We start from the raw sequence: 24,463 nt of genomic DNA, 5'->3' as shown, positions 1-24,463 counted from the left end.
TCTTTTACCACTAAAAATTTATATTTTTGTACTTCTTTCTCAAAAATCTTATTCGTAGGCAAAAATTCAGTCGGAACAGAACAGTCCAAAAGATGCAGTAGGCTAATAAAATAACCAGTTTTCCAAACTTATCTAAACGGAACTCGAACTGAAGAGCAGCCTTGTAGAGATACACAGATGACTGTCCAGCTATCAGGACTGTGGTTGCCCTCTCCCAAAATCCCCATTCACTTTATTCAATGCCCAACTTCTCCAAGCCCAGACCCCAAACTTTCTCGAACAACAGCTCTCTCAGCCACCGCTTCTCTCTCCTCGCCCCCTCCCACCATCCGGGCAAGCTTGCTCATCTCCCGGAACTAATCCATAATTTCATGTTTTCATTTTCTTTAATAACTAATCTAACTCAATCCCCGATCATTGCAGATTGTCGGTGGGAAAACTCCGACGTGGCGTGAAAATGAGAATGTCAATGGCGCGGTTGAAGATGAAACTGATTGGGTTGAAATGGATGCTGATCTTTACTACTGGACCAGGGCACTGCGTCCAGTCCAGGTATAAGTAGGTTGTTGTTTATTTTGATTAAAATTTCTGATGAGCATTAAAAATGATTTTTTTTTTTTTGGTGTCTTTTGGGTGTCGGGTATTTTGGCAAATGGTACAGTGGTATCCTGGTCATATTGCAAAAACAGAAAAAGAACTAAAAGGGCAACTCAAGTTGATGGATGTTGTTATAGAAGTACGAGATGCTAGAATTCCATTGTCTACTACTCATCCCCAGGTTAGCCTTTTCTGTCATTTGGTTATTGCGTTTTCAGCAGAATTAGCACTTTCCTTTTTTGGCTGCTTTTGTTAACTTGTTATGTGCTGAGTTTGGAATGAGCACAGATGGATTTATGGCTTGGTAATCGAAAGAGGATTTTAGTTTTAAACAGAGAAGACATGATATCTACTGCAGATAGGAATGCTTGGGCAATGTATTTCTCAAAGCAGGGGACGAAGGTTGTCTTCTCCAATGGGCAACTTGGAATGGTATTCGAATAAGATATTCTCTTTGAGCTTTTTCCTTTTGTAGTTGAGCATGTTTTGGTAAATAACTTATCTAAATTTGGCAAACACAGGGGACTATGAAGCTAGGTCGGTTGGCAAAGTCATTAGCGGTGGGTGTAAATGTTAAACGCAGAGCCAAAGGACTCCTTCCTCGTCCGGTGGGTTTTTCTGCATTGTTAGCATGCCTATTTTTTAATTCTGGAGTTGTGTCGTAGCTTCTTTTGTTCACTGCTTTTTGCAAGTTTTCTCTGTTGCTTATTTATATTTTATAAACTTCATTATGAAATATTCATTGGGCTTGATTACAAGTTTTATATGTCCAAATATGACTAATGAATTTTGAGCAATAAGGAGTCAACACTTGCTGGACTTGTATGAATTAGGTCTGTAAAACTGGTAGAATTATTTAGATAAGCCCTTTAATAATGCTTATCAGAAAAAGTTAATATATCAGTATAGATTTTCTTTGGAATAACCAGTGCTGAATGCCTGAATCCATATTGTAAAGCTTCGCATCAAATGTTAACATACTTGTTTATGTTTTTATATATTATTGTCCAGGTTCGAGCTGGAATAGTTGGGTATCCAAATGTTGGGAAATCATCTTTGATCAACCGTTTGCTGAAACGAAGAATGTGTCCTGCAGCTCCTAGACCTGGAGTTACAAGAGAACTGAAGTATGTATTTTGGTGCTTTTTGTTTCTTTTTTGTCGTTTAGATGGAAACTAGTTATGAAGAAGATTAAAGGGTGAGGGTTTGGAAAAGCAGAGCATTCAATGAGTATGAAAAATGTCTAATCCTGCACTGTGAAATACTAAGAAATTCAGAGTTTGTCATTGTGGAAAAAATTGTATAAAAAGGTATTTTGTCACTTTTTCTTAAAAAAAAATGTTGAAATGGTGTGCAATTAATTTACAGTTGTTCAATGGTTTGAAATTTTGTTTAGAGTTTTATTGTATACTACTAATATTTCTTTTCTTGGATAAATATATATTATAAGAATTTCAGAACTAAAGAGTTCTGGTATTATTCCATCTTAATAGAACTAATTTTTGTTTTTCCTTTTGTGGTGGCAAAACAACATTTCCAAAGTTTATTTTAAGCTTGGCATGATAAAACATATTTCTTATACTCATTTCTTTACCTCTTTTACTTCTTTGAAAGGTGGGTTCGGTTTGGGAAAGATCTTGAGTTGCTGGACTCTCCTGGAATACTCCCAATGCGAATTAGTGATCAAGCAGCTGCGATAAAGCTTGCCATCTGTGATGACATTGGAGAGAGGTCATATGACGTTGCTGATGTTGCAGTCATTCTTGTGCAGATGTTAGCAAAGCTTCCAACAGTAGGTATGCATGATGGATTATGTTTTACTCATTTAGTGGCTTTTTTTTTTTTGCAATAAATGTCAAGAAAATACTCTAGTTTCATAGCTAGGACTTTCATGTCAAGTGAATTTTACTACACAATGTCAGTTTGCATCACATATTGCAAAGGACTAAATTGATAGACTGGTCAGTGTTGGCACCTTTTATGTTAGTGAGTGAGAGTTAGCATATAACTTCTGTGGTACAATCATAATTCAAATTATGGATGGTGAGAACAAAACTAAATTTTTCAGAAAAGTGATTTTTTTTTTTGGATCAAGATGGTGTAACAAGCATTAGATAATCTTAACAGCTGTGGGAAGCTGAACTGACAAAGTTACAGGAGAATAGGGATTCAAAATAGGGACAGGGTATCTCAAGAGGGCCATTTCATAATAAGATGTCATACCTCTTTTTCCTTGTTTCTCAACATTATACTTGGCCAAAGACACGCTAGCAACCATATCAACAAGTTTTAGCTATTGCTTAGATCCCATCAGTGATGGATGAAACCTTGATTCAGGTGAGAAGCTTTTGACTTTGGGGCTAAAATTTTCTAGCCAAATCTCGACAGATATGGGGAATTTTGAAGAAAAAGCAAGGAAAACAAGTGATTTTTAGTAGATGAAAATCTATGTAGTTATTTCTTCGTAGACAGTAAATCCTGGATGAAGAGCTTGAGGAAGAGTTGGCAGAATTAAATTATTTATTGAAACTGATAGATTTAGCTTTTTGTTTGTCTAAAACTGTTGCTTTTTCTAGACCGTAGAAACAATGCTCTGTCAACAAGTAACACTTATTCTCTACGGAAAATGTGGTATAGTCATGGTATTCTATAGCAAGGAAACTATTTAGTTGATTGTTTGATTGCAATTCACATTTGCATAAATTTTACTTCTACATTTTTCCTTGAGGCTCTTTTGACTGAAACCAGCTGCTGCTAACAGATTTTAATGTTTACTTTGCAGGGATGAAAGCTCTTCAAAACCGCTACAAGATGGATTTGGATGGTCAATGTGGTAAAATGTATGTCTTAATCTGGGACCTTATAATCTTCACGTGAAATGAGCTGATGATCAGGAAAAGATTCCAAAAGAGCGGTCAGGAAGAACGAAAAACCAACCAAATAAATTGCCATGAGCAAATAAAAACCTGTTCTATACATTCTGATTAATAATATAGTTTTAGGAAGCTTTCCATGGAGTTAAAAGTCATCCTGGCATTTCCTTTTCAATGAATTCCAGATTGATTTGGTTGTTAATTTTTTGACTTTCAGATTTATTGAGAAGCTAGCCCTTCGCTTGTTCAATGGGGATATCCAGCAAGCAGCATTCCGCGTCTTGTCTGATTTCCGGAAAGGGAAGTTTGGTTGGGTTGCACTGGAGAGACCTCCCAGATAATGCTGTAGGATGTATCTTGCTGGCAAGTTTAAATTGTCTCGACTTGAGGACACAACAGCTGTCAGAAACAGACTTCAGATACCTATGGCTTGCTGATGTTGGAAAAACCAGGTGCCATATAGAGGAGACAGCTTTATTTTAGTGGAAATCATAACAGCATTGATTAAAGAGATGCAGCTTGGCGGTTGAGAAATTTGGGAATGGCTAAATGTGCAAGGAGTCCATTGAAAACGTAGATTCACCGTGATGACAATTTGCTTATCTCTCCTACAATAACCTCAGTAGGATTTTGTATTCCTGATGTGTAGCAATTACTTGTAAACTACACCTCTTCATGACAAAAAAAAGAAAAGTGTCTAAATCCATCCCAAGAAGAGAATTGAATCGCAGTTTAATCCAAGCATATGATTTTAACTTTTATCTCAATCACACATATAGGGGAGGAAGCTCTAGCAGCTAATTTTCATGACCACAAAGTCAATCTTTAATGTACATGACTTTTGCACAAGGATACTGGAAACACAAGATGCAACGCCACAAAGGTGCACGCTGAGAAATAAACAACAGCGTGGAACATGAACCAGTCATTGCTAAGTAATGGCACAAGGAAAAAAAAAATGATGCAACCGAGCACGCTTGCTGCTTCTTCAAGAATCATCACTAGAACTACATCTGACATCTCTATTCATCATCCAAATTCTCTAACTTCAACTGTGTTCAAGCATCACGTGGTATTTTACTTAATACAACAAGATAACTTCATATCTTCATCTCGCAATTGTAGGGGCGCATTGCGTATCACTTTTGCTTGACCAACTCTCTTTAATTCCACAGGCTCGGATAGGCCGTTCAATTTGATGCCCTTCCGAAGATTCCTTTTGCAGCTGAGAACAGTATCTTTGAAATGTGTTGACACTTATTTGAAGTCTGAAATCTAGACTAAACAAAAATTTCATCTCCAACCTGTTCAACTCAGCTGTGCTTATCCCTCCCACTCTGGCATAATAGGCATTGTTGAAAAACCTGCAAAAGATGCACGGAATGAATTGTTGCAAAACCGGATATACTTTTCTTCTAACCAAATTTCCTTTTATATTAGGAGATTCATGCTCAAAAGGATACATACAATCAGCCTTGAGACAATCTAATAGATATTTCTCCTAGTAGGACTATCAGCCCATAAAATCCCAACTAACCGAACAAAAAAGAAAGGTACCCAAAATCTATGTGTAATTTTCTATAAGAGTGTTATACATTTCCACCCAAGAAACCCTAGTTTTTAGAACAGTGGTAAAGAGTTCAGCATCAGTAATCAGTTGTGAGAAAGGTTACTACTTACGCATCATCAATAAATTTTGCTGCTAGCATAACACTTGTTATAAGGAGCCGATGAACATTAAGGGAAGTCAAATGCACATCAGTTTGTTGAACAAATCTATCCACATAAATGTATGCAACAACAAAGCACGAAGGGCTGCAGCCAGCATACTTGAAGATGCGATCAATATACTGCTGAATGCTTATAGTGGGAGCTCTTAACCCATGAAAGATTGCAACGCTATCTTTAATGTCTACTGTCTCTGATTGCATCTCATTTTTCTTGACAGATTTCTCAAGAAGTGAAGAAAGAAGTGATAAAATCCGTGGAGTTCCAATAGCTCTTTTTCCCAATTCTTTGAGTCCCAAAGCAAGGTATATATCTGAGTCTACATCCTCCATATCAATTGCAAGAGTTCCCATGGCTAGCCTGAACTGCAAATGATCAACATTAATGAGCTCATTAGTCTCAAAGAGTGAGAAAAGCATCATCAAAGTATGAGACTGCGAGAGATTGAATAAGAACCACACCAGCCAATAGCAGTATTTACCATGTCCATCGTAAAACAAATCCATTTTCTTTTGGACGGTAAAAAGTACTAGTAAAACTTTTGAATCAAACAGGGCAATGTAGAGCAGAAATATAAGAATGTAATGGAATGCAATTTCTTCTCATATCAGTAGCAATCTGCTTGGTCGGAAATTTTTTTCAGTGCCCCCTATCTGCTGGATCAACAAGTAACCTACATAAACATGGAGTAGGAGGCAATGTTATGAGGCTATTTGCAATGCCACAAGGAGGGTACCAAGTCCATGTTGCAAAAGAGGCCCTGCAGCTTCGCGCCACATTGATCTTCTTCCCATGGACCAAGTTATGTATCAGATCTCATTGCCACCCTTTCATTCCAACCCAATATATGATATGTTGAAATATCTTTCATAATTAAGTAATGTATAAGCTTTTCAAGCAAGTAAGCTCTCCATCCTCACAAGGTTTGAATTTCAATACCCAACAACCCCCCAAAGAAACAAATTAACCGGCCAAACTACCGCAATTCTATACAAATCCTCTGAAAATTCGACATGCTTTGTTCACAGAAGAGTACAAAAAGAAATATGAGAAATAAAGCAAAACCCATCGAATCAAATCTGATTAAAACACACTATTCATCAAAACCCAGCTCAAAAACTACAAAACCAAACCCAAATTTAGAAAAGAACTAGCTTTTAGTACACATGGCAACCCATTTCCATCAAGGGAAAGAAAAAAGACTGAACAAAACAAACAGAGGTCATAAAGAACTTACAGAATCTTTAGAAACCTCTTCACAAAGTCCTGGAATCTGTTTCTTCACACAAAGAAGATAGACGGAAGATGTAGGGAGAGAGAGAGATCAAATCTTATCCTTCCATAAACTTAGCCATTTTGTCTCCTCTCTCTCTCTCTCTCTGTCCCCTTCTTCCACTTTTTTCGCAGAGACAGAGAGAGGGGAAGAATAAATTTGTTCAGGTTTTTTAGTTTACGAGTATTTCAACTTCCTTCCACGAGTCTCTCTCTAACTTTGTACCTTTTATTGTGAAGTCTGCGTTGGTGTCTCAATCTCACCTCCTCTCTCTCTCTCTTCACAGTTTGATGTGTTTGAAGCTTTACACGGAAGATACTGTCGGTAGTGGATTTCACCATTGGTAAGTGTACGGTAAGAGGATATAACTCATACTTCGTTCTTTTTCCTTTTCAATTCTCATCAAGCTTTGCCTGTCCCTTAGGTTAAGGTCCCGGCCCCACATATCTCACATCATCGTCGCCGTCCATTATGGATTAGTTGTTTTTTAGATTTTTTTAAATATAAAAAGAGAAAATTTGCATTTAATTTATTTTTAAAGCAAAAGTGACGTACGAATTAATAAATCAAAGGTTAAAATATAAAATTATATTACAGTGTACTTACATTCATTAAATATTTTGTATTTATATTTTCTCTATATTATTTGTTAAAATTTATAAGTATACATATTATATTAAACACTATTGCAAAAAGAATAATTAGTGCGCTTATATTGCAGAAAGACAACAGCATAAAACTAAGCCCATTGAAAGATTAGTAAGCTTATATTAGATGAGTCGTAATTTGCATGTAACTTCAGAGAGAAGGAGAAAAAGGGTGGATCTGCATTCACATGTAATTTACTAGTGTAGCCCTAGTATTAAATTATGCCGCAAACTTAGCCACCGTCAGCGGGGTTCACTCCTCTTTTAAAAAATCATTTCTTCTCTATATTTTCTTTTTTGACGATACATAAATAAAATAAAGTATTCATTGCTTCATTTCCTTTGATTTTATTTTTTAAAATTTGGGTTTCTTGCTTTTCTCTAAGCCCTAGCGATAATGACCTTGATGTTTATTTATTTTATTTTGTTTTCCCTTCTAATGAAACACCACCCACTAATTAAGTTGAGAATAAAAAAAAATACTAGTAAGTATTGCACTATTTTGTTTGTTAGGTGTTGTGTTAGCATTAGACTTTAGAGCTTTGATTGGACCACTCCAGCGTAATTGAGCTGTTTTAGTGTGGGCGTTTTGAATTAATTTGTGAAAGGGATAGAGAAATGAAAAAAAAAAAGGAAATCTTTTTTTTTTGACTGCATTGAACGAGAAAAAAGAAAAGAAAATAAACTAGATTATTATAAATGGCCAAAGCACATGCAATGTTTTCATGAGCAAAAAGACAGTTACGCGTTTCGATGATACACATTCAAGGTAAAACCTAGGAGAGGCTTTTCTTAATTAAATTTAAAAAGATAACAAAAATGGAAACATTAATTGTGGCTATATGATGCCAAATTTTCTTATAAAATGAAAATGTGTGTTTACTTTTTTTATTTTTTGTATTCTATCCAAATCGAGATAAATTAATTTAATTTTAATGAAAATATAATATTATAGTTCATACAATGATTTAATAAAATGGGTTAAACTACAATGTTACATATGAGAAGTGTGCACTTATGTAGGATTTTCAATCGAGTAGAACTAAAAATTAACTATATAAGTCCTTTTTCTTATTTAAAAAATATTAAAATTCTCACTTTTTGAAGTGTAAATAGATTAACATAACAGTAAATTTTGTTAGTATTATTTTTGACATCAAATCATGTATTAATAATTAAGTATGTTTTAAATTTAGGTTGTAATAAAATTTGAATTAATATAAATTAATTATACACAAAATTTACTAATCATTAAAATCATTGAAATATTATTTTGTATTTTGTTAATTAATAAGCCTGGATGCTTTTTAAAAAGGATTACTGCATTTTTTTTGTTGATGATTATATATATTCACATGATTTATTATCTATTAACAAATAGAGAGCAAACAGACAAAATACAAAATGGATGTGAATAGAAAAAAGTTGAAATAGTTGACACGTCCATTTCACCAAAAACCACGGCCCTGCATCGTATTGAACAAGACCTTGTTAGTTTACAGCTGGCAATGTGTCGGTTTCCATATAAGACCATCATGCCATGTATTATGTAAATTTTAATTATATAAAAACAATATTTTATTATATTTTAATGAAATAAATAATATTAATACAACTCTTTTTAAAAGCAATGTCATAAACTATTACCCAAACAAATGTTGCAGCTTGATCATGAGATTGGGCACCCTAAAAGCAACATATGATTTGGTAGTTGTCAAGTCTATGTTAGGTAAGATTGATGCTCTTTTTTTTTTTTTTGGATCTAATCTTAGAATCCAAATATTAATTTTCACCCCAAAGCAGTTTGTCACTGTCCTAAGCTACTTTTGTGCCTCATCAACATCTATAATAATGCTGCGCTACTCATTAATTCAATAATTAATAATCGTTCACCTCCATACTTAATACTATGAGTCTATTTGGTCCAGTTAGAGCTTTTATAAAAGATACAATTCTACTATAACTTTTTTACAAGTGCTATGAAAAGGAGTTAAAATAGCGTTTGATAAATTTAATGCATAAATGCTATAGAAGGTAAAAACTATCTTGATAATATTTTTAATAAATAAGAAAAATAAATATAAATATAAATTTCATAAAAGAACGAAAGAAATAAATGGAATTAATAGTAAAAACTTGAATCAAATAAAAAATAAATACGAAAAAAATATAATTTTATAAATTACTAAAAGGTAAAGTAAGTGAGAGTATAAAAAAATCTCATTAAATATTATTATTAGGAATTAAGATTTATTAAAAAAAGTTTTTATTTATAGTTTCATTTAAAAATTAAAATTAATTATTCACGTAAAAATTAAAATTTCAAAAGTCAAGCACCTTACTTTTGTTTTTACAATAAAAGCTCTTTTATAAATTGAACGCAACGCTAATTATAAAAAATTCTTTCTCTAGTTTTTTTGTTTTGAGTTTAGAACGAATGGTTAAACCATTAATTATAACTAATCATGGACATGATTAATTGTTGAAGAATCTATGACTGTCCTTTAACATAGTAAGGCTTGATAATCATTAAAAATCAATTGTCATGATCACGAGAACTTATTTTGCGTTACAATATTAGGTATAACTTTGACAAATGTTGCTTTATTTGTTTTCTTTTTAATATACTTGCCTGTTTATTTTATAATGTTTGTCATAAAATAGAAAAATATAATAAGAAGCAAAATTATACTATTTACTTGTTTTATAAAAATTAAATGGAAAATAAATAAATAATAAATATATCAATTGAATGAGATATAAATTGCATAATGCCGTTCAGGCCAAGCCCAAACACGAACAGAAAAAATCCAAAACCAACTTCGGACACGAAAAAGTAGGGGGTAATATAGTAATTTCAAATGAAAATAAGATGCGGAAATCCTACGCATCTTTGGCTCGAAAAATAAAATTTAAGTAAAGCCATCATTTCCCTCCAATTCCCGCACGCACTCTTTTGATTTTCCCTCATCACCATTTTCATCATTGCTTTACTCTGCACCTCTTCACTATTAAGAAACCTCTCCTCCTTTCTTTCTTAAATTTCAAAAATTAAAAAAAAAGGGTATTAACTCTCTGCTCTCAATGGAACCCTTCCCTTTTTTTTTTTTTTTTATCTAGGGTTTGTTATTCTTATTTTGTTTCTCAGGAGAAAAGAAACAGTGTAGCGTTTTTGTTTCTTCTCTGTTTTTTTTTTTAATTTTATCGTAAGGTTGTTTATTTGTTTGGTTGGTTTATTGAATTCCAACAACTTGAAATCTAAGTGGGTAATCATTGGATTCTTTTTATTATTTCAGGTTCCCGGTGAATCAGCTCGTGCAAGATTCAAGATTTTTTTAAATTTTTATTAAGTACCAGGCGGTATACAGGTGAGAAATTGAACCATTTTTTAAATCTATTTTTTATTCATGGGCAATCTATTATGCAATTAGCGATTTTGTGAATTGGCATTTTAGGGTTTCGTGCACTATTTCCTTATTTTCCGCTTTGTTTATAACGTTTGTTTTTTTTTTTTCCTCTTAGTTTCTCAATGTTGAATTGGACGACATTAACTTTTATTTTTTTTTCATTTCTGTATGATCTCGTAACAACCTAATGATGGATTTTAGATATCTTTAATTTCTGCTTTTGAAGGGAAAAATTATAAGCCGTTTTTGGGGCATGGGGAGAATATTATTCATAATCATATATGTGGGGCTTTAGTAGACAACTTCTACATTAATTGAAATAGGCTGAGATGATTTTTGATATAAGCAATCAATCATTGGTGTTGATATCTTTGCTCAATAGCTTTAGAATTTGGGAAGAAGGATTGTATTATTATTCCACCTCAGGTGTGCACTACCTAAACTTGCCATTATTGATTGGGTGATTGGTTGTTAAAAGCAGAAGTTTTAACATGCTGGTATAATGTTGCTACTGAAAATGTTTATCGAACAAAAATACAGTCAACCTGGATCAATAATTAAGTTTGTATATTGGCCAGTTCTAGGTTTTAGCTTAAGGGAATGTAACATTATTGACTTTCCTCCATAATTATCACTGCCTTTGTTGTTGTCCACTTTCCATCAAAACCATGGCTTGTGGCATCTCGGATTTGCCACTCTGCCATCATTGACAATGCTTATCCTTTTGTCCAATCTTTTGATGGCCGTATGCTATCACCACTACTACTTGTAACACCATTTGGTGATTGCTTCTGTTGAAACAATCTTTGAAAGGTAACTGATGCCAATTAAATAAGATTGCTTCTGGTTAATTCTTTCAAAAGTTGCTTGAACTGATTTTGTGGTAATTGGCTAATAGATCTATCATGATAAGAATTTCATGGCACTAACATATTTGATGCTGTTCATAGGGGATATATTTGTAACTTAAAATTCTTTTGTTTTTTTAAACTGTAACTTAAAGTCTTTTAGTAGTGTAACAGGAATTAAACAAACTTGTTGAGATTTTGATTTCTTCAAAATTATTTTTGCTATGCCCTTTTTTGGTGTTGTAGTTAAACTTATGGTTTAATTATTTTGTACAATTACTTCATGTAAAAATATTTGCTTATTTTGAAGTCCAGCTTCATTGCTCTTTTAGTATGGGTCCTTTATTCTGGCATTTCATCTTTATTGATTGTTTTGTTTTAGTCAATGTTACTTAAGAAATGTGTTGGCTAAGTGGCCTATTAGCTTTAGGTTGTGGAATGAAAATTATTGAGCACTCGGCAGTTTGACTTTGATGATTATAATACTGCATTTCTGAAATTATGGTATATAGTTTTGAGCAATGGTTACAGATCTCTTTGGCTATGAAATTCAAATGGTTAACTAACTTGTACTTTGTTCTTTTTGTGCACTAGCATGTATCCTGGTTTTGTTATAATGTATCTGTAATATGTGATGCTCCTAGGTTAATTAATAATGGAATCTGGATCACAAGCTTTACAACACCGCTTGCTGTCAGTGAAATTGTGGCCACCTAGTTATAGTACAAGGCTAATGCTTGTAGAGCGGATGACCAAGAATCTTACAACTCCATCCATTTTCTCTCGAAAGTATGGCCTACTAAGTAATGAAGAGGCTGAGGAGGATGCCAAGAAAATAGAAGAGTTAGCTTTTGCAACTGCAGATCAACACTACAAGAAGGAGCCTGATGGTGATGGAAGTTCTGCAGTGCAAATATATGCAAAAGAATCCAGTAGACTGATGCTGGAAGTTATTAAAAGAGGCCCTACGGTCAAGGATGGAGAGTTAGCGGATAAAAATACTGCTCTCCAGGAAACTGTCTTTGATATATCTGGAGGTCGCCGGGCATTTATTGATGCAGAGGAGGCTGAGGACCTTTTGAAACCACTTAGAGAGCCAGGAAATTCCTACACTAAGATATGCTTTAGCAACAGAAGTTTTGGCTTGGATGCAGCAAATGTTGCTGCACCCATCTTATCAGCCATTAAAGATCAATTGACAGAGGTAGACCTTTCAGATTTTATTGCTGGAAGGTCAGAATCAGAAGCTCTCGAAGTCATGAATATTTTTTCTTCAGTCCTAGGAGGTTGTCACTTGAGGTACCTGAACCTTTCAAATAATGCCTTGGGTGAAAAGGGTGTCCGAGCATTTGGGGCACTCTTGAAGTCACAGAATAACTTGGAGGAACTTTATTTGATGAATGATGGTATCTCAGAAGAAGCTGCTCGAGCAGTTTCTGAGCTAATTCCTTCTACTGAGAAGCTGAAAGTTCTTCAGTTTCACAATAACATGACAGGGGATGAAGGTGCAATTGCTATCTCTGAGATTTTGAAGCGCTCCCATGCATTGGAGGATTTCCGGTGTTCTTCTACAAGAGTTGGTGCAGATGGTGGTGTGGCTCTAGCTGAAGCACTAAAGACATGTACCCATTTAAAGAAGCTTGATCTGCGTGACAACATGTTTGGTGTGGAAGCTGGAGTTGCTTTGAGCGAAGCTCTCTCCCTGTTTGCGGATCTTACTGAGGTTTACCTCAGTTTTTTGAACCTGGAGGATGAGGGGGCAGAAGCACTCGCCAATGCTCTGAAAGAGAGTGCACCTTCTCTTGAAGTTCTGGAAATGGCTGGAAATGACATTACAGCCAAAGGTGCTGCTTCTTTAGCAGCCTGTATTGCATCAAAACAATTCTTCACAAAATTAAACTTGGCAGAGAATGAACTTAAGGATGAAGGTGCTATTTTGATTGCTAAGGCAATAGGAGAGGGTCATGGTCAGTTGAATGAAGTTGATATGAGCTCAAATGCCATAAGGAGAGCTGGGGCAAGGCTTTTGGCTCAGGTTGTTGTGAAAAAACCTGGATTTAAGTTGCTGAATATCAATGGAAATTTCATTTCTGATGATGGGATAGATGAGGTGATGGAATCATTTAAAAGTTGCCCTGATATGCTTGGTCCTTTGGATGAGAATGATCCAGAAGGAGAAGATGATGAGGATGCTGAAGAGGAGAATGCAGAAAATGAGAGTGAACTGGAATCCAAGCTTAAGGATCTCAAGATCAAGCAAGAAGAATAGTCATGCTGTGTATGTCTGCTGTTATTGCTATATTCAGCTGAAAATCATTTAAATAATCTTCTACTTTCAATCTTGCTTATTATAGTCTAAGGTACAAAATTAATGTGGGAGATCTACCTAATGTAGGTTAGGTTTTTGAGGACTAATTCCTCAAAGTCAGATAATAGAACAGTCTGAGTTTAATAGTTGTAGCTCTAATTAGCTGGAAGCTAAATTAAATTTAAATTTACTCAGCAACATACTCTTTGGACAGCATGTTATCATTCCTTTTGTAGTAGCTGCAATGTACCTGAGACACAGCAGTCATCTGTTTCAGATATCATTATTCAACAGTTTAATATGCAATTTTTTTCTCAAATGTTTCTGAGATTTCATATGAAGTAGCAAGTAATAGTTAATTCACTTCCACTTTCATGCATTTTTTTTTAAAATCTTTAAGAGAATTAGTATGGTGGGATTTTTTTTGTTGAAGTGTGCTTGTAATATGTTCTTGGATTCATCTTTACTCTTTTTCTGTTGTGGACTTGGTATTTTGGTTTTTGACTGCTTTTGAAGTGGGACCTTATCTTGACGTTCAAGTATATCAACCCAGTGCCTTTGGGATGACCCAGTTGTTCGTGTTAGTTGTTATGCTGTTTGCATTCATATGTGTTCTGGTCATTGCTTTGATTATAAATACATGCCTGGTAGGGTCTAGTAATGAATATACCCTCGCCCAGTTCTGGCAGGCCTCTTGCAACGAAGTTTACCTTTTTAGCTACCACACCATAATATCAATATGCAATGCTACCTATGTGATTCTGATTAATGGTTTTCCAATGTCATTTACCTTCGTCTTGAAATGCATCAGGAGGTTTATGGAGAGGTTACAGTTTTTTTTTTTTTAATTTATTATGAAAAGAAACGAATATATAAGATTGAGATGGCATGCAGGGGAAAGAAACATGAAAATTGCATCTCATACAGTCTTGTCCAACGGACTGGTTTCAGTTAAAAATGACGCTTGATTTTGGTTGATCAAACAGCAACTGCAAATTTAAGGGACTCTAGTATCTTATCATCGAGCTCAAACTGCATAGGTTTCTTGTCTCGCCCTATCTTTACATACTCCTCGAATCGCTCCTTCAAGTCTTCTGGAAGGTTTGTGGTGCCATTCCACCCCAATATGTCCTTTGCTGCTCTTGGCTCTGAATAAAAGTGCTGCACAATGGAAGGATGATGGTAACTATACTACAGTTCGCAGAACTTCTGGGTTAGGAGTTAGTTTACAGTATAGAATACATTGTAATCATCTAAATTGGTGGACCTGAGATGAAGATAACCCATGGTTTATTATTGAGCGATTGCAGTTTTTGCAGTGAAATCAAATTTTTGTTTTGGAAAACAGTAAACAAATACGATATTACCATATTACGGAAAGGAAAAGCTTTCTTTGCATCAATTCCAACAGCTTTTGGGTCATAATGAACAATTTCAACTGGTAAGCCAGCAGCTTCAGCACATAATCTGGCCATTCCATCCAGAGTCACAGCACGGTCGCTGACACAGTTGAAGATATTAGAAGATGCAGCTTCTGGGTTCTCAACAGCCAGAGTAAGCATAGAGGACAAGTCCCTAACATGGGCGATGTTTGTAAGTTGCATCCCTGAGCCAGGGATTGGCACTGGTCTCTTCCGAACGATTCCTGCCGAGAATAAATGTCATGCACTTATTTAACACACTGACACTGATACAGTGCTTTCAGAACCTCCAAGAAAAGGGAATGAAGCCTTAAAAGAGTTTATGGCAATATATTTGTATTTTTAAAGGCAAAAGTCTATGCCAATATATCCGACGGTGAAATTGTTGTATGGCTTAGGAAGCTTAAAAGATTGCTTCACTTACGATCAAAGAACCACTCCTCACAGTCTTTGTTGTTTCCGGATCCAATCATGTATTGTGGCCGGAATATAGCCCAACTACTGAAAATTTCGGCAATGTATTTCTCGACTCCAACATGACCAGCATCAGCTTTAACAACATCCTGCAATAATGAAGATTTTGCTTGAGTCGATTCAATATTGTTATTCATGCCTGTGGCATTATAAACGCATTACTATCTTATACCCCTTCAACATGAGGAGGCTCGTCAGTAGGCTTATAGATTCCAGCGCTGCTGATGTACAAGAATTGATTCACCCCAGAGCTCCTGGCCCAATCTACCACGGGCCTACATGAGAAAATTAAAATTAGAATAGCCGCTTTTTTGTTTTGGCCATAATTAACTGCTTTAAATTACATGCAGGGAGGTTTAATTTCTTACTTCCTTTTCTTAACTATCTACCCTCAGCCTAAAGGTTGGTCCAAGATTTGAATATCTTTTCCTTAATTTTGAAGGAAAATCAAATGCTAGAATTCTGATCATCAAAATTGTGAAAGCAAATTGCAACCACAATTAAATATTTTTGATCCATGTACTCTACTGAATGCCTAAAACTCACCATATCCGCCGGATCTATCAAGCAGAATACAGTGAAAACTATCATAACTTATACAGAATTAATGCAACAAACCTCACGGTGTCCAAGTCCTTGCCATTGTTATCCAACACCACATCAAATGTTGCTCCTGCAACAACCTTCCCAACATCTGCTGGGTCTCCCCACACCGTTTTCCCTCCAGCACTCACAATTTCCTAGAAGCATTCTCAAATCCCATAAAAATGAGAAGAAATAAATAAAAAACTCTAATTAGAAACCAATGATTACGAAAAGCAGAAAACAATGGTTATTTGATCTTACAGAGAATCTGTTGAATGGGGGCTTCTTCATTTTATCTGAGCCCTCATCTCCCACAGTCAAGATGGTGACCTCATGGCCAGAACCCAATAGCTCTTTTGCAAAGTAGAAACCAATCACCGCATGCCCACCACTGTTTGTATTAACTATCAGGACCTTTTTCTTCTCTCCAGCACTGGCCTTGACAGTGAAGGAAGGGGCAGAGTATCTCCTAGAGCTCGTGGGGTAGGCAAAGAAGGAAGGAGAAATGGAAAGAGAAGAAGAGAGAAAAGAGGAAGTGGAAAGAGACAAGCGAGGAAGAGGATAGAGAGAAGGTGAAGGAAGCTTGGAAGGAGGAGAGGAGAAGAGCAGAGACGAGGATGAGGAAGCCAGAGCAGCCATTGACCGTTACTTTTGGTGCTTGTTTCAGAACCAGCAATTTTTGGTTCAAGATAAAGGTAACGGTTTGGCCCCCTTCATTTACCCCACGACAGTTATTTCTCCCGGGTGCTTTTGGAACTGCGGTTAATGAACTTTCTAAATGTCAAAAATTATTTCTTTTGATTTTTTTTAATGAGAATTAGTGTAGATTAAACTTTTTTATGTTGAATAGAGTAGCAAGAGCAAAGGCAAGCTTTGGGCTTGAGCCCAAACGTTTGATTAAGTCCAGATTCCAGAGTGGCAAAGCAATAAAGAAAGAGGATGGTCAAGACTGGAGTGAACAATGCTCAAATTCAAAGAAGGGTCTGTTGCTATACATGCAAACAAACAAAATCCTAATCCAAAAACTCTTTTAGAATCTTGTGGATGATAAACAAACAAAAAGTTTGTTACTGCATCAAATCAGCCTACACACTGAGTTAAATCTTTTCAACTTAAACCCCCAAATGCATCAAGAAACCAGGGCCGTCGGATTCTCACCAGGTCCCTACTTGACGCGCTTTTTTGAATGATCTATTAAAAGGAGTGGACCCAACTTCACTCTTACTTCAGATTTGATTTTAGAACGTTAGCCACGATCGGCGCACCTTTTTTAAATTCCCAGAATCCAGAGCTCCCTCATTAACTAGCCGTTACCCTTTGCTGCGCTACATCTGTCTTCTCTCTTGTTGCTTTTCCTTCCATGGCTGCTTCAGTTGATACTCCATCTCCACCTCATCTCACCAAGGTCCTTTCTCCTTTTCCACCTTTTTTCCCCCTTTAATGGGGGTGTTCTTTTCCCTTTTGTCCCTTTTCTTCTAATATATCTTTTCTTTTGTTTGGATACATTAACAGGAGCCCACAAGCTTGATGGCTTCGTCATCTCCTCTCTTCAGTCCAGCTTCAGACAAGCGTTTTTGGAGCACCCTTCGTAACCGGGTCGATGCTCTCATCGATGATCGGAATGCCAAGTTCTCCACCGTCCAAAACGTTGATCCGTCTTTGCCCACACAGATTGTAAGTTTTCTTTATTCTTCAACTTCTTACAGCTAATTGCTATGCTATGAAAGTTTGCTTCTGGGGTTGGTGTTCAATTGACAAGGTTCCTTATTTTGATATTTTGGGCAGAATTCAGGAAAATCCAACAGAGCTAAGCGACTGAAGGAGGATTCATTGCTTTTGCTAAGAGGGTTTGATTCCATGTCACAAACTCTATCTCAGCTGTCTAACAATCTCGACAATGCTCTTCAGGTAATCCAGAAAACGTCCTTTAGATTAAAGATTATGAGATCATCTTTAGTTTTGTAGCTCTAGCTATAAGAAATTTGCAAATTTGATAAAGTCAAGTGTTTTCTGTTTGCTCTGTTTTTAAGGGAGCTAGAGAGCTAGCTAAACCTCCCACATTGACCGATATATTTCATAGCAACCTGAAGAATTCAGAGGCTAAAGAGGAAGATCCAAAACAAAAACGAAAGGAAGAAGACAGTAAGATAGGTGTGAAGAGGAAATTTGATTCCAGTGAATTGTCAGATGATAACAAAGGAGATGATTCGCAAAAAGAGAACGAGCAAAGCCCCAAAGACAAGAAGATGATAAAGAAAGCCAAAAATGTTAGCTATTCCCTCTCTTAAATCTAATTTACTTGATCAATACCCAAGTAGTACTCCTAGCTCTCCAGTTTCTAACCTTCTCTTTCAATTTTTGCAGCTTGCAATTTCAATGGCGACCAAAGCCGCTTCACTTGCAAGAGAGTTGAAGTCCATAAAATCTGATTTATGTTTTATGCAAGAGCGTTGCGGTTTGCTTGAGGAAGAGAACAGAAGGCTTCGAGATGGATTTGGTAAGGGGATCCGACCCGAGGAAGATGATCTGGTAAGTTTCTTATCCACTGGAGTAGAAACAAAATTTTTGTCATCTTATCACATTGTATATTTCTGATCCAAATTGATGTAAACTTTGACAGGTGAGGCTTCAACTAGAAGCACTGCTCGCAGAGAAATCCAGACTAGCAAATGAAAATGCAAATCTGATAAGGGAAAATCAGTGCCTTCACCAGCTTGTAGAGTACCATCAAATGACCTCCCAAGATCTCTCTGCATCGTATGAGGAAGTAATAAGAGGAATGTGCTTAGACTTTTCATCCCCTATAGCAGAAGAAGAGGAAATCAATGGAGATTGTGACGATGCTGACAAGCGAGTTAGACGAACACCTCAAACGGATATCTTCGGCTTATCCACGTCTCTTGACGACTACTTCGATGAAGAGCAGCAATAGGTCACCCGTAATTGGAGTTGTATATTTTGCATCCACTTCCGTTAATGTAGGTGGAAGTTTAATGTCTCGTCACTGGAGGTGATCGTTTGGCTGTAACAAGAAAAATTTTATGATTAATTACTTTATATCTCAAATAATATAACTCCTGTTTTCTAAGGTTGCCTTTGATTGATGCTATGAGAATCTGATTTTTATTAAAAATGGAAAGAATATAAATTTTTACATTATTTTGGGAAAATTTACAGTATTTTTCTTCCCAATTTCTTCTTTTTATTCAACTTTAATTGAATTTTCCGTGCATCAAGTTTTTCATATTAATTTAATATTTAAAGCCTAAAATTTACTGTTTTTTTTTGTAATTTGCAAATAATTTTTGTAAAAAAATATTAATCATAAAGTTGCCACATCAACAGTTAGTGTAAACTAATCAACGCAAAAATACAAATTGATGAAAATTTGCTGAAAGCAAAAAAATGGAGCCAGAGACTGGCCTGTTAACGATGCCTAAGCGGTAGCAGCAAAAGCCCTCAAAACTACGTCGCATCAAAGCAATGGAAACCACGTTGCCTTTTGCATCGTCTTATTTTCTCTAACTGAAATTTCCATCGCTTTCGCTTCTCTTCTTTTTTGTTCCTTAGTAATAACAAAATTGCCAACAGCTTAAAATAAAAATTTAGTTATAGGCATTAGTAAAAAAAATAAAAATTTAGTAACTTCACATATTTCAACATTTAAATTATTAATATTATTATATTATTTTTGTTAAATTATTATTTTAAGTGATATAATTTAAAATTTTGAAAATTTATTCTATAATAAAGCAACTTTATTAAATTTTGGAGTAAAATACTAAATCACTCTTAACTTTTAATTATAATTACACATGGATTCACTAGTTTGTAAAATGAACTCTCCATTTCAAAGTTAAATTGTGTTAATATTTAAATTAAAATGTCTAAAATATCATTCTTTTTTTAAATAAGTTCACGATGTTCCCTACTTGACCAACCACTCTTGATTGAATCTAACTTAGATCTAATTGGATTTCTCAAGGAGCACCAGATCTCTACTCTCTAAAGAACACATGAAAAGGAGCATCGCACCCAAGGGAATTTTTTTAAATAAAAATTGAAAATTAAAAATTATAATTTATATAGTATGGTAATTTTTATAATTGATGAAAGGTAAAATTATCTTTTTAATACTATCATATTATCAAAGTAACGAAAATATTAATAGTGGATTAATAGTTGAATTTATATGTCTAACAGAAAATATTCTTTTGGGATGGATTGTCAATTTTAAAAATTAATGGACCTGTATAAAATTATGATTAAAAGTTAAGGAGTGCGGGTATTTTAATCATAATTACATGTCAATTTATGGAACATGTCTCATCCCATGTCATTGACAAATCTAGATAAACACCACATAAGTTTACTCGACATGCATGCAGATCAGTTTTGAGTTTGACCAAAACATTGCATTTCCGATTTTCAAAGTGATCACAAAAGACGCCTTCTCCGAAGGTTGATGGCATGACGTTCAAAGCACTCCATCAGTGTTTAGTAGCATCCAATCTTGAAACGATGGAGATCATCCGATCAACAACTCCAAACGAGATCGATTGACACCAACATCTGCAGAAGTAAAGTATGAGCAAGAGCGAATAGTGTCTTCAAGATACTTTTGAATGAGGATTGTCTTTTGGAAAGTAAGTACGTTGTGATGACTAAATATCGCTTCACTCATTCCCCCAAACGATACCAAAAGTCACCTGAAGGTACCATTGCATTAGAGAACAAAAGATTGCTTTTCATCTGCTTCTGAAATTCGTTTAGCGCCATTGCAACCGAATCAAAGTAACTTCACAGAACTACAGTAGTATTTCCTAAATATCCCCTTTTAAGATAAGTTCAAATCCCCAAACGTCTAACAATTGAATCTAATCTGCTTGTTACAAAGTAAAAGCAATTCAGATGAATATTTTATCTTTCGTTTTAGTTGGCAAGATAGAAATTGAAGTCCATAGAGCCTACAAACTTGTCATATGCTTTAAAAGTTCAAAATATTTGGCATCATCAAAACACAAGTCCGTTAAGTACTTAGCAATTATCTAAACGCAAGTCCAAGTGTGGATAAGGTAGCATCACACAGACAAGTTCAACAACAAAGCCCTAGGATAAAGTAGCATCATAAACTTGTACAGATCTTCCATACCAATCAAAATGCTAACAGAACAACTAAGTTTCTTGAGTATAAGCTCAATTTTGCTACTTTATTTACCAGCAAGGACTCTCTTTCTTTTAGCACCAGTTTTTGCCTCAGCACCAGCACCCACTGAAGTAAAGGCTTGAGAAGATAAATTCACTGCTCTTTCAGTTGCTTTTGTCAGATTTGTGACCAAGATCATATCCTTCAGCTTATCAAGTCCTTCAGATAATACATGGGCCCCATTCTCGTACTGCAAGAAAAAACAAGATGTTATTGGTTTACATAGGAAAAGGCGCAATTTTAAGATTCCATAGTAGAAGCACCATATTTTTCATTTTTAAGAATAATTACCAGAAATATCAAACCCATAACAAGGTTTAAAATATGCCTAGAAAGCAACATTGGAGGTAAACATGTGATTGCAACTAATACATCAAAAGTGAAATAATTCAGTTAGGCTATAATATTGCTCCTTATACATAAAAAGGTCGAATTTTATGACTCAGCTGTTAAAGGCTACAAATAATTACACATGATAAAGAAAGACACTTTGATTTGGCAAAAGAAAAACAAAAGTGTATCCCGACTCTTGCTTCATTGTTACCACAAGGGATCGAAGTGATGCCTCTATTCTGTACATATCTACTTGCAAAGCTTACAGTCAGCACCACTCTAGTACAATAGACTATGAAAGAATCTAATAAATATTTATGTATGAACTGTATATAAAGAGATCATTCTTTTCTTGTGATGGTAACAGAGCTCTATGGCTGCATATTTAGCTAAGATAGTGTTGTAGAGACATACTGCTTCAAGTTTGCCAAGAGCATGCTCCAACTTGAGAGCAAGCTGGCGATTTTCATCTGTCAGGGCTTCAATCTGCATTTAGGCAGGATAAAAGCACTTCATAACTTAAACCTCAGAAAAAAAAAAAAGAAAAAAGGAAAAGCAAGACTTCAATCTCCAGTTAGGGGAAAAGGCATAACTTAAACCTTCAAAAGAAAAGCTAATATAGCAGTGAAAAAGTAACCTTCTTTTGGGAGCCAAAATACAAGTTTCTGTATCTGGTATCTGCTGCCCTAGGGCTTCCAGTTGGGGAAAAATCTGTTGTAACCTGTTTTAATGTAATAAAACATTTTATTAAAATTCAAATGTCTTTGCCTTTAGAAACATATTATGATCAGCAAAAAACAGTTAACATTTAGGCAAAAGAAAGACTGAATACCTTCAATTTTAATTCTTCTATGGTCTTTTGTTGCTCTTCAAATTGTTGTAAAAGATAGTCAACTTTTTCTTCCAAGCTCTTATTTGCCACGGTTGGCTCTGGTAGTTTCCCCTCCTCAAAATTCAATGGCTCCTCGTCCTTCTCACTTTCAGTCAGAGTCATCTCTTCAATTATACGATCAACATCCTTGTCTTGAGGAGTAACTGCACCATAAAGACGTCCAGATCTCCTAAGCTTAGTACCAGCAATGTGTTTCTTTGCCTTTGTTACTGACGATAAATCAGCAGATTTCGTCTGTGGTTCTATTGTCTCCAATTGAGGAATCGTTTTCTCAAATTGCAATTCTTTCTCTGATGAAGGATTGGAGCTTTCAGGTTGCTTTTCCAGTCCCCCAGAAGGGTCCGCAACGTCAGGCTTAGACTAGAATTTTGTAGTTATACAATAAAAATGAGATACGAGTCCTATGATCCATTTCACTGGAAAAGAATTTCTTCTCAAAATTCTGAATTTCCTAGCTATTGGAGAACATAGTAGCAAGCAAAGCACAGGAATAGAAAAGAAGAATACCAACAAGGATTCAGATACAAGGAGAACTTGTGTGCACAAATGAACACAAATCTACATGCAAAATCACTTTTCTCGGATCAACATGCAACTTGGCCTATGAGGTTACTTTGTTGACAAAACCCAAGAGTCCAAGGGTACATAGAATTGCTTAGACAATTAGAGCCCATAAAGACTACAAGTCAGAGCTTAGAGCAGAAAAGGCCCTACAATCTCAAGAGTCATTGTCATGGTGAAAAGATAATTAAATGACAAGGCACCCTCTTTTACTCGCACAATCCATTGTCATCAAAATCACCCATAACCGTGAACAATCTCTCTTCTTTTATATCTTATACTAGTACTAAAAACTACTCCCACCAAAATACAAACGAACTGAGACGCAAAACTACGAAACAAAACAATTTCCTATTGCCCAAAGGACGACCCACAGGAACATATAAAACAACAACCAAGAAAACACCCACAAATGAAACCAAGAAAAGGAAAAAGAAATAACTTTGTTAACAAAATATTATGCCATTTAAAAAAAATAAACAAAAATGTAAAAGTGAGTTTGCTTTTACCGTGGTAGCCTTTCTTTGAAGCCTTTGAGCAAGTGGTCTCCTACCCATTTTCTCTCACTCTGGCTAGAAGCTAAAAATGACTGTGAAAAGGTTTAGAAAGAGAATGAGGAAGATGAAAATAAAAAGGGCTTTACATGCTAGGGATATATTTTCTTATATAAAAAAGATAGTAATTTTATCACAAAGTGGAGGATACTCTCGTTTGAAAATTTATTTAACCGCGGAATACCTCGATAATAGTTGTCTTGGTTTTTTAAAAAATGACCATCTCATACACCAAGCAAAGGAAAAAAATCAAGTTGAAAATAATTATTGAATTTTAGAAAGTATTATAATAATAAATAATTTATTAAAAATTATATATAAAATAAAAAATTAATATTTATAATTAAATTCAAATAATTTAAGTAAACTCACGACGAATTTTACTTCATTCGCTCGATAGTGGAAAGCTGTTGATTATAATATATCTATTGCTGCTAATAAGATATGCCATTAAGGCAGCGTGACATGTTGTGAAAGAAGCAATTAAGCATAAATTTTCATTTTTTGCCATGAAGACGTTATTTGACAAATATAACTATCGCTCAAGTATTGATGACATAGAAATAACAAATTTTAAAAAATTTCATACAAAATAAGAGTTTAATTAAATAAAAATAATATTTTGAAAATTCAATTAAAAATAATAAAAAATAAAGAGAAAATTAATATATATAAACTTATTAAGAGAAATTTGAGAACGTAGGTAATTGTTTTTAGTAATTTAGCCTTGGTTTTACAATAAAAATAAAAATGAAA

General features: G+C 35.0%; 6 protein-coding genes across 7 annotated transcripts; 3 read left to right on the top strand and 3 right to left on the bottom strand.

The window, feature by feature from the left end:
• Positions 1-35: 35 nt before the first annotated feature.
• On the top strand, positions 36-4,237 carry EMB3129 (GTP-binding family protein). Its single transcript, XM_021424080.2, has 9 exons — positions 36-333; positions 424-552; positions 662-778; positions 886-1,029; positions 1,119-1,205; positions 1,609-1,724; positions 2,212-2,393; positions 3,380-3,437; positions 3,688-4,237. The coding sequence occupies exons 1-9, from the start codon at positions 178-180 to the stop codon at positions 3,809-3,811; spliced, it is 1,113 nt and encodes a 370-aa protein (XP_021279755.1). The 5' UTR covers positions 36-177; the 3' UTR covers positions 3,812-4,237.
• CYCP1;1 (cyclin p1;1) lies at positions 4,198-6,748 on the bottom strand. 2 transcript variants are annotated; one of them, XM_021424081.1, is made up of 3 exons: positions 6,436-6,748; positions 5,151-5,563; positions 4,198-4,834 (listed from the first exon to the last, which is right to left on the bottom strand). In XM_021424081.1, the coding sequence occupies exons 2-3, from the start codon at positions 5,549-5,551 to the stop codon at positions 4,579-4,581; spliced, it is 657 nt and encodes a 218-aa protein (XP_021279756.1). In that variant the 5' UTR covers positions 5,552-5,563; positions 6,436-6,748; the 3' UTR covers positions 4,198-4,578. The 2 variants fall into 2 exon arrangements, with proteins under 2 accessions (XP_021279756.1, XP_089639175.1); XM_089783049.1 differs by lacking the exon at positions 6,436-6,748 and adding an exon at positions 6,182-6,375 and having other exon boundaries at positions 5,151-5,573.
• Positions 6,749-10,026: 3,278 nt separating this feature from the next.
• RANGAP1 (RAN GTPase activating protein 1) lies at positions 10,027-14,000 on the top strand. The gene is made up of 3 exons (XM_021425379.2): positions 10,027-10,182; positions 10,415-10,486; positions 12,018-14,000. Exon 3 carries the CDS (start codon positions 12,029-12,031, stop codon positions 13,640-13,642), a length of 1,614 nt encoding a protein of 537 aa, XP_021281054.1. The 5' UTR covers positions 10,027-10,182; positions 10,415-10,486; positions 12,018-12,028; the 3' UTR covers positions 13,643-14,000.
• Positions 14,001-14,572: 572 nt separating this feature from the next.
• Positions 14,573-16,858, bottom strand: CSP41A (chloroplast stem-loop binding protein of 41 kDa). Its single transcript, XM_021424688.2, has 6 exons — positions 16,423-16,858; positions 16,195-16,316; positions 15,749-15,851; positions 15,527-15,665; positions 15,049-15,326; positions 14,573-14,842 (listed from the first exon to the last, which is right to left on the bottom strand). Exons 1-6 carry the CDS (start codon positions 16,798-16,800, stop codon positions 14,660-14,662), a joined length of 1,203 nt encoding a protein of 400 aa, XP_021280363.1. The 5' UTR covers positions 16,801-16,858; the 3' UTR covers positions 14,573-14,659.
• Positions 16,859-17,407: 549 nt separating this feature from the next.
• LOC110413747 (GRIP/coiled-coil protein) lies at positions 17,408-19,249 on the top strand. Its single transcript, XM_021424689.1, has 6 exons — positions 17,408-17,566; positions 17,674-17,835; positions 17,947-18,069; positions 18,192-18,428; positions 18,526-18,690; positions 18,782-19,249. The coding sequence occupies exons 1-6, from the start codon at positions 17,522-17,524 to the stop codon at positions 19,091-19,093; spliced, it is 1,044 nt and encodes a 347-aa protein (XP_021280364.1). The 5' UTR covers positions 17,408-17,521; the 3' UTR covers positions 19,094-19,249.
• Positions 19,250-21,091: 1,842 nt separating this feature from the next.
• On the bottom strand, positions 21,092-23,848 carry LOC110414186 (uncharacterized). The gene is made up of 5 exons (XM_021425262.2): positions 23,663-23,848; positions 22,533-22,952; positions 22,338-22,421; positions 22,115-22,186; positions 21,092-21,557 (listed from the first exon to the last, which is right to left on the bottom strand). Exons 1-5 carry the CDS (start codon positions 23,708-23,710, stop codon positions 21,372-21,374), a joined length of 810 nt encoding a protein of 269 aa, XP_021280937.1. The 5' UTR covers positions 23,711-23,848; the 3' UTR covers positions 21,092-21,371.
• Between the last annotated feature and the right edge of the window lie 615 nt (positions 23,849-24,463).

The sequence above is a fragment of the Theobroma umbraticum genome, unplaced genomic scaffold, assembly GCF_002168275.2.
Source record: "Theobroma umbraticum cultivar Fairchild unplaced genomic scaffold, ASM216827v3 scaffold_4.1, whole genome shotgun sequence".
In the NCBI taxonomy this organism is placed as follows: Eukaryota; Viridiplantae; Streptophyta; class Magnoliopsida; order Malvales; family Malvaceae; genus Theobroma; species Theobroma umbraticum.
This window is presented reverse-complemented; position numbering and strand designations above follow the sequence as displayed.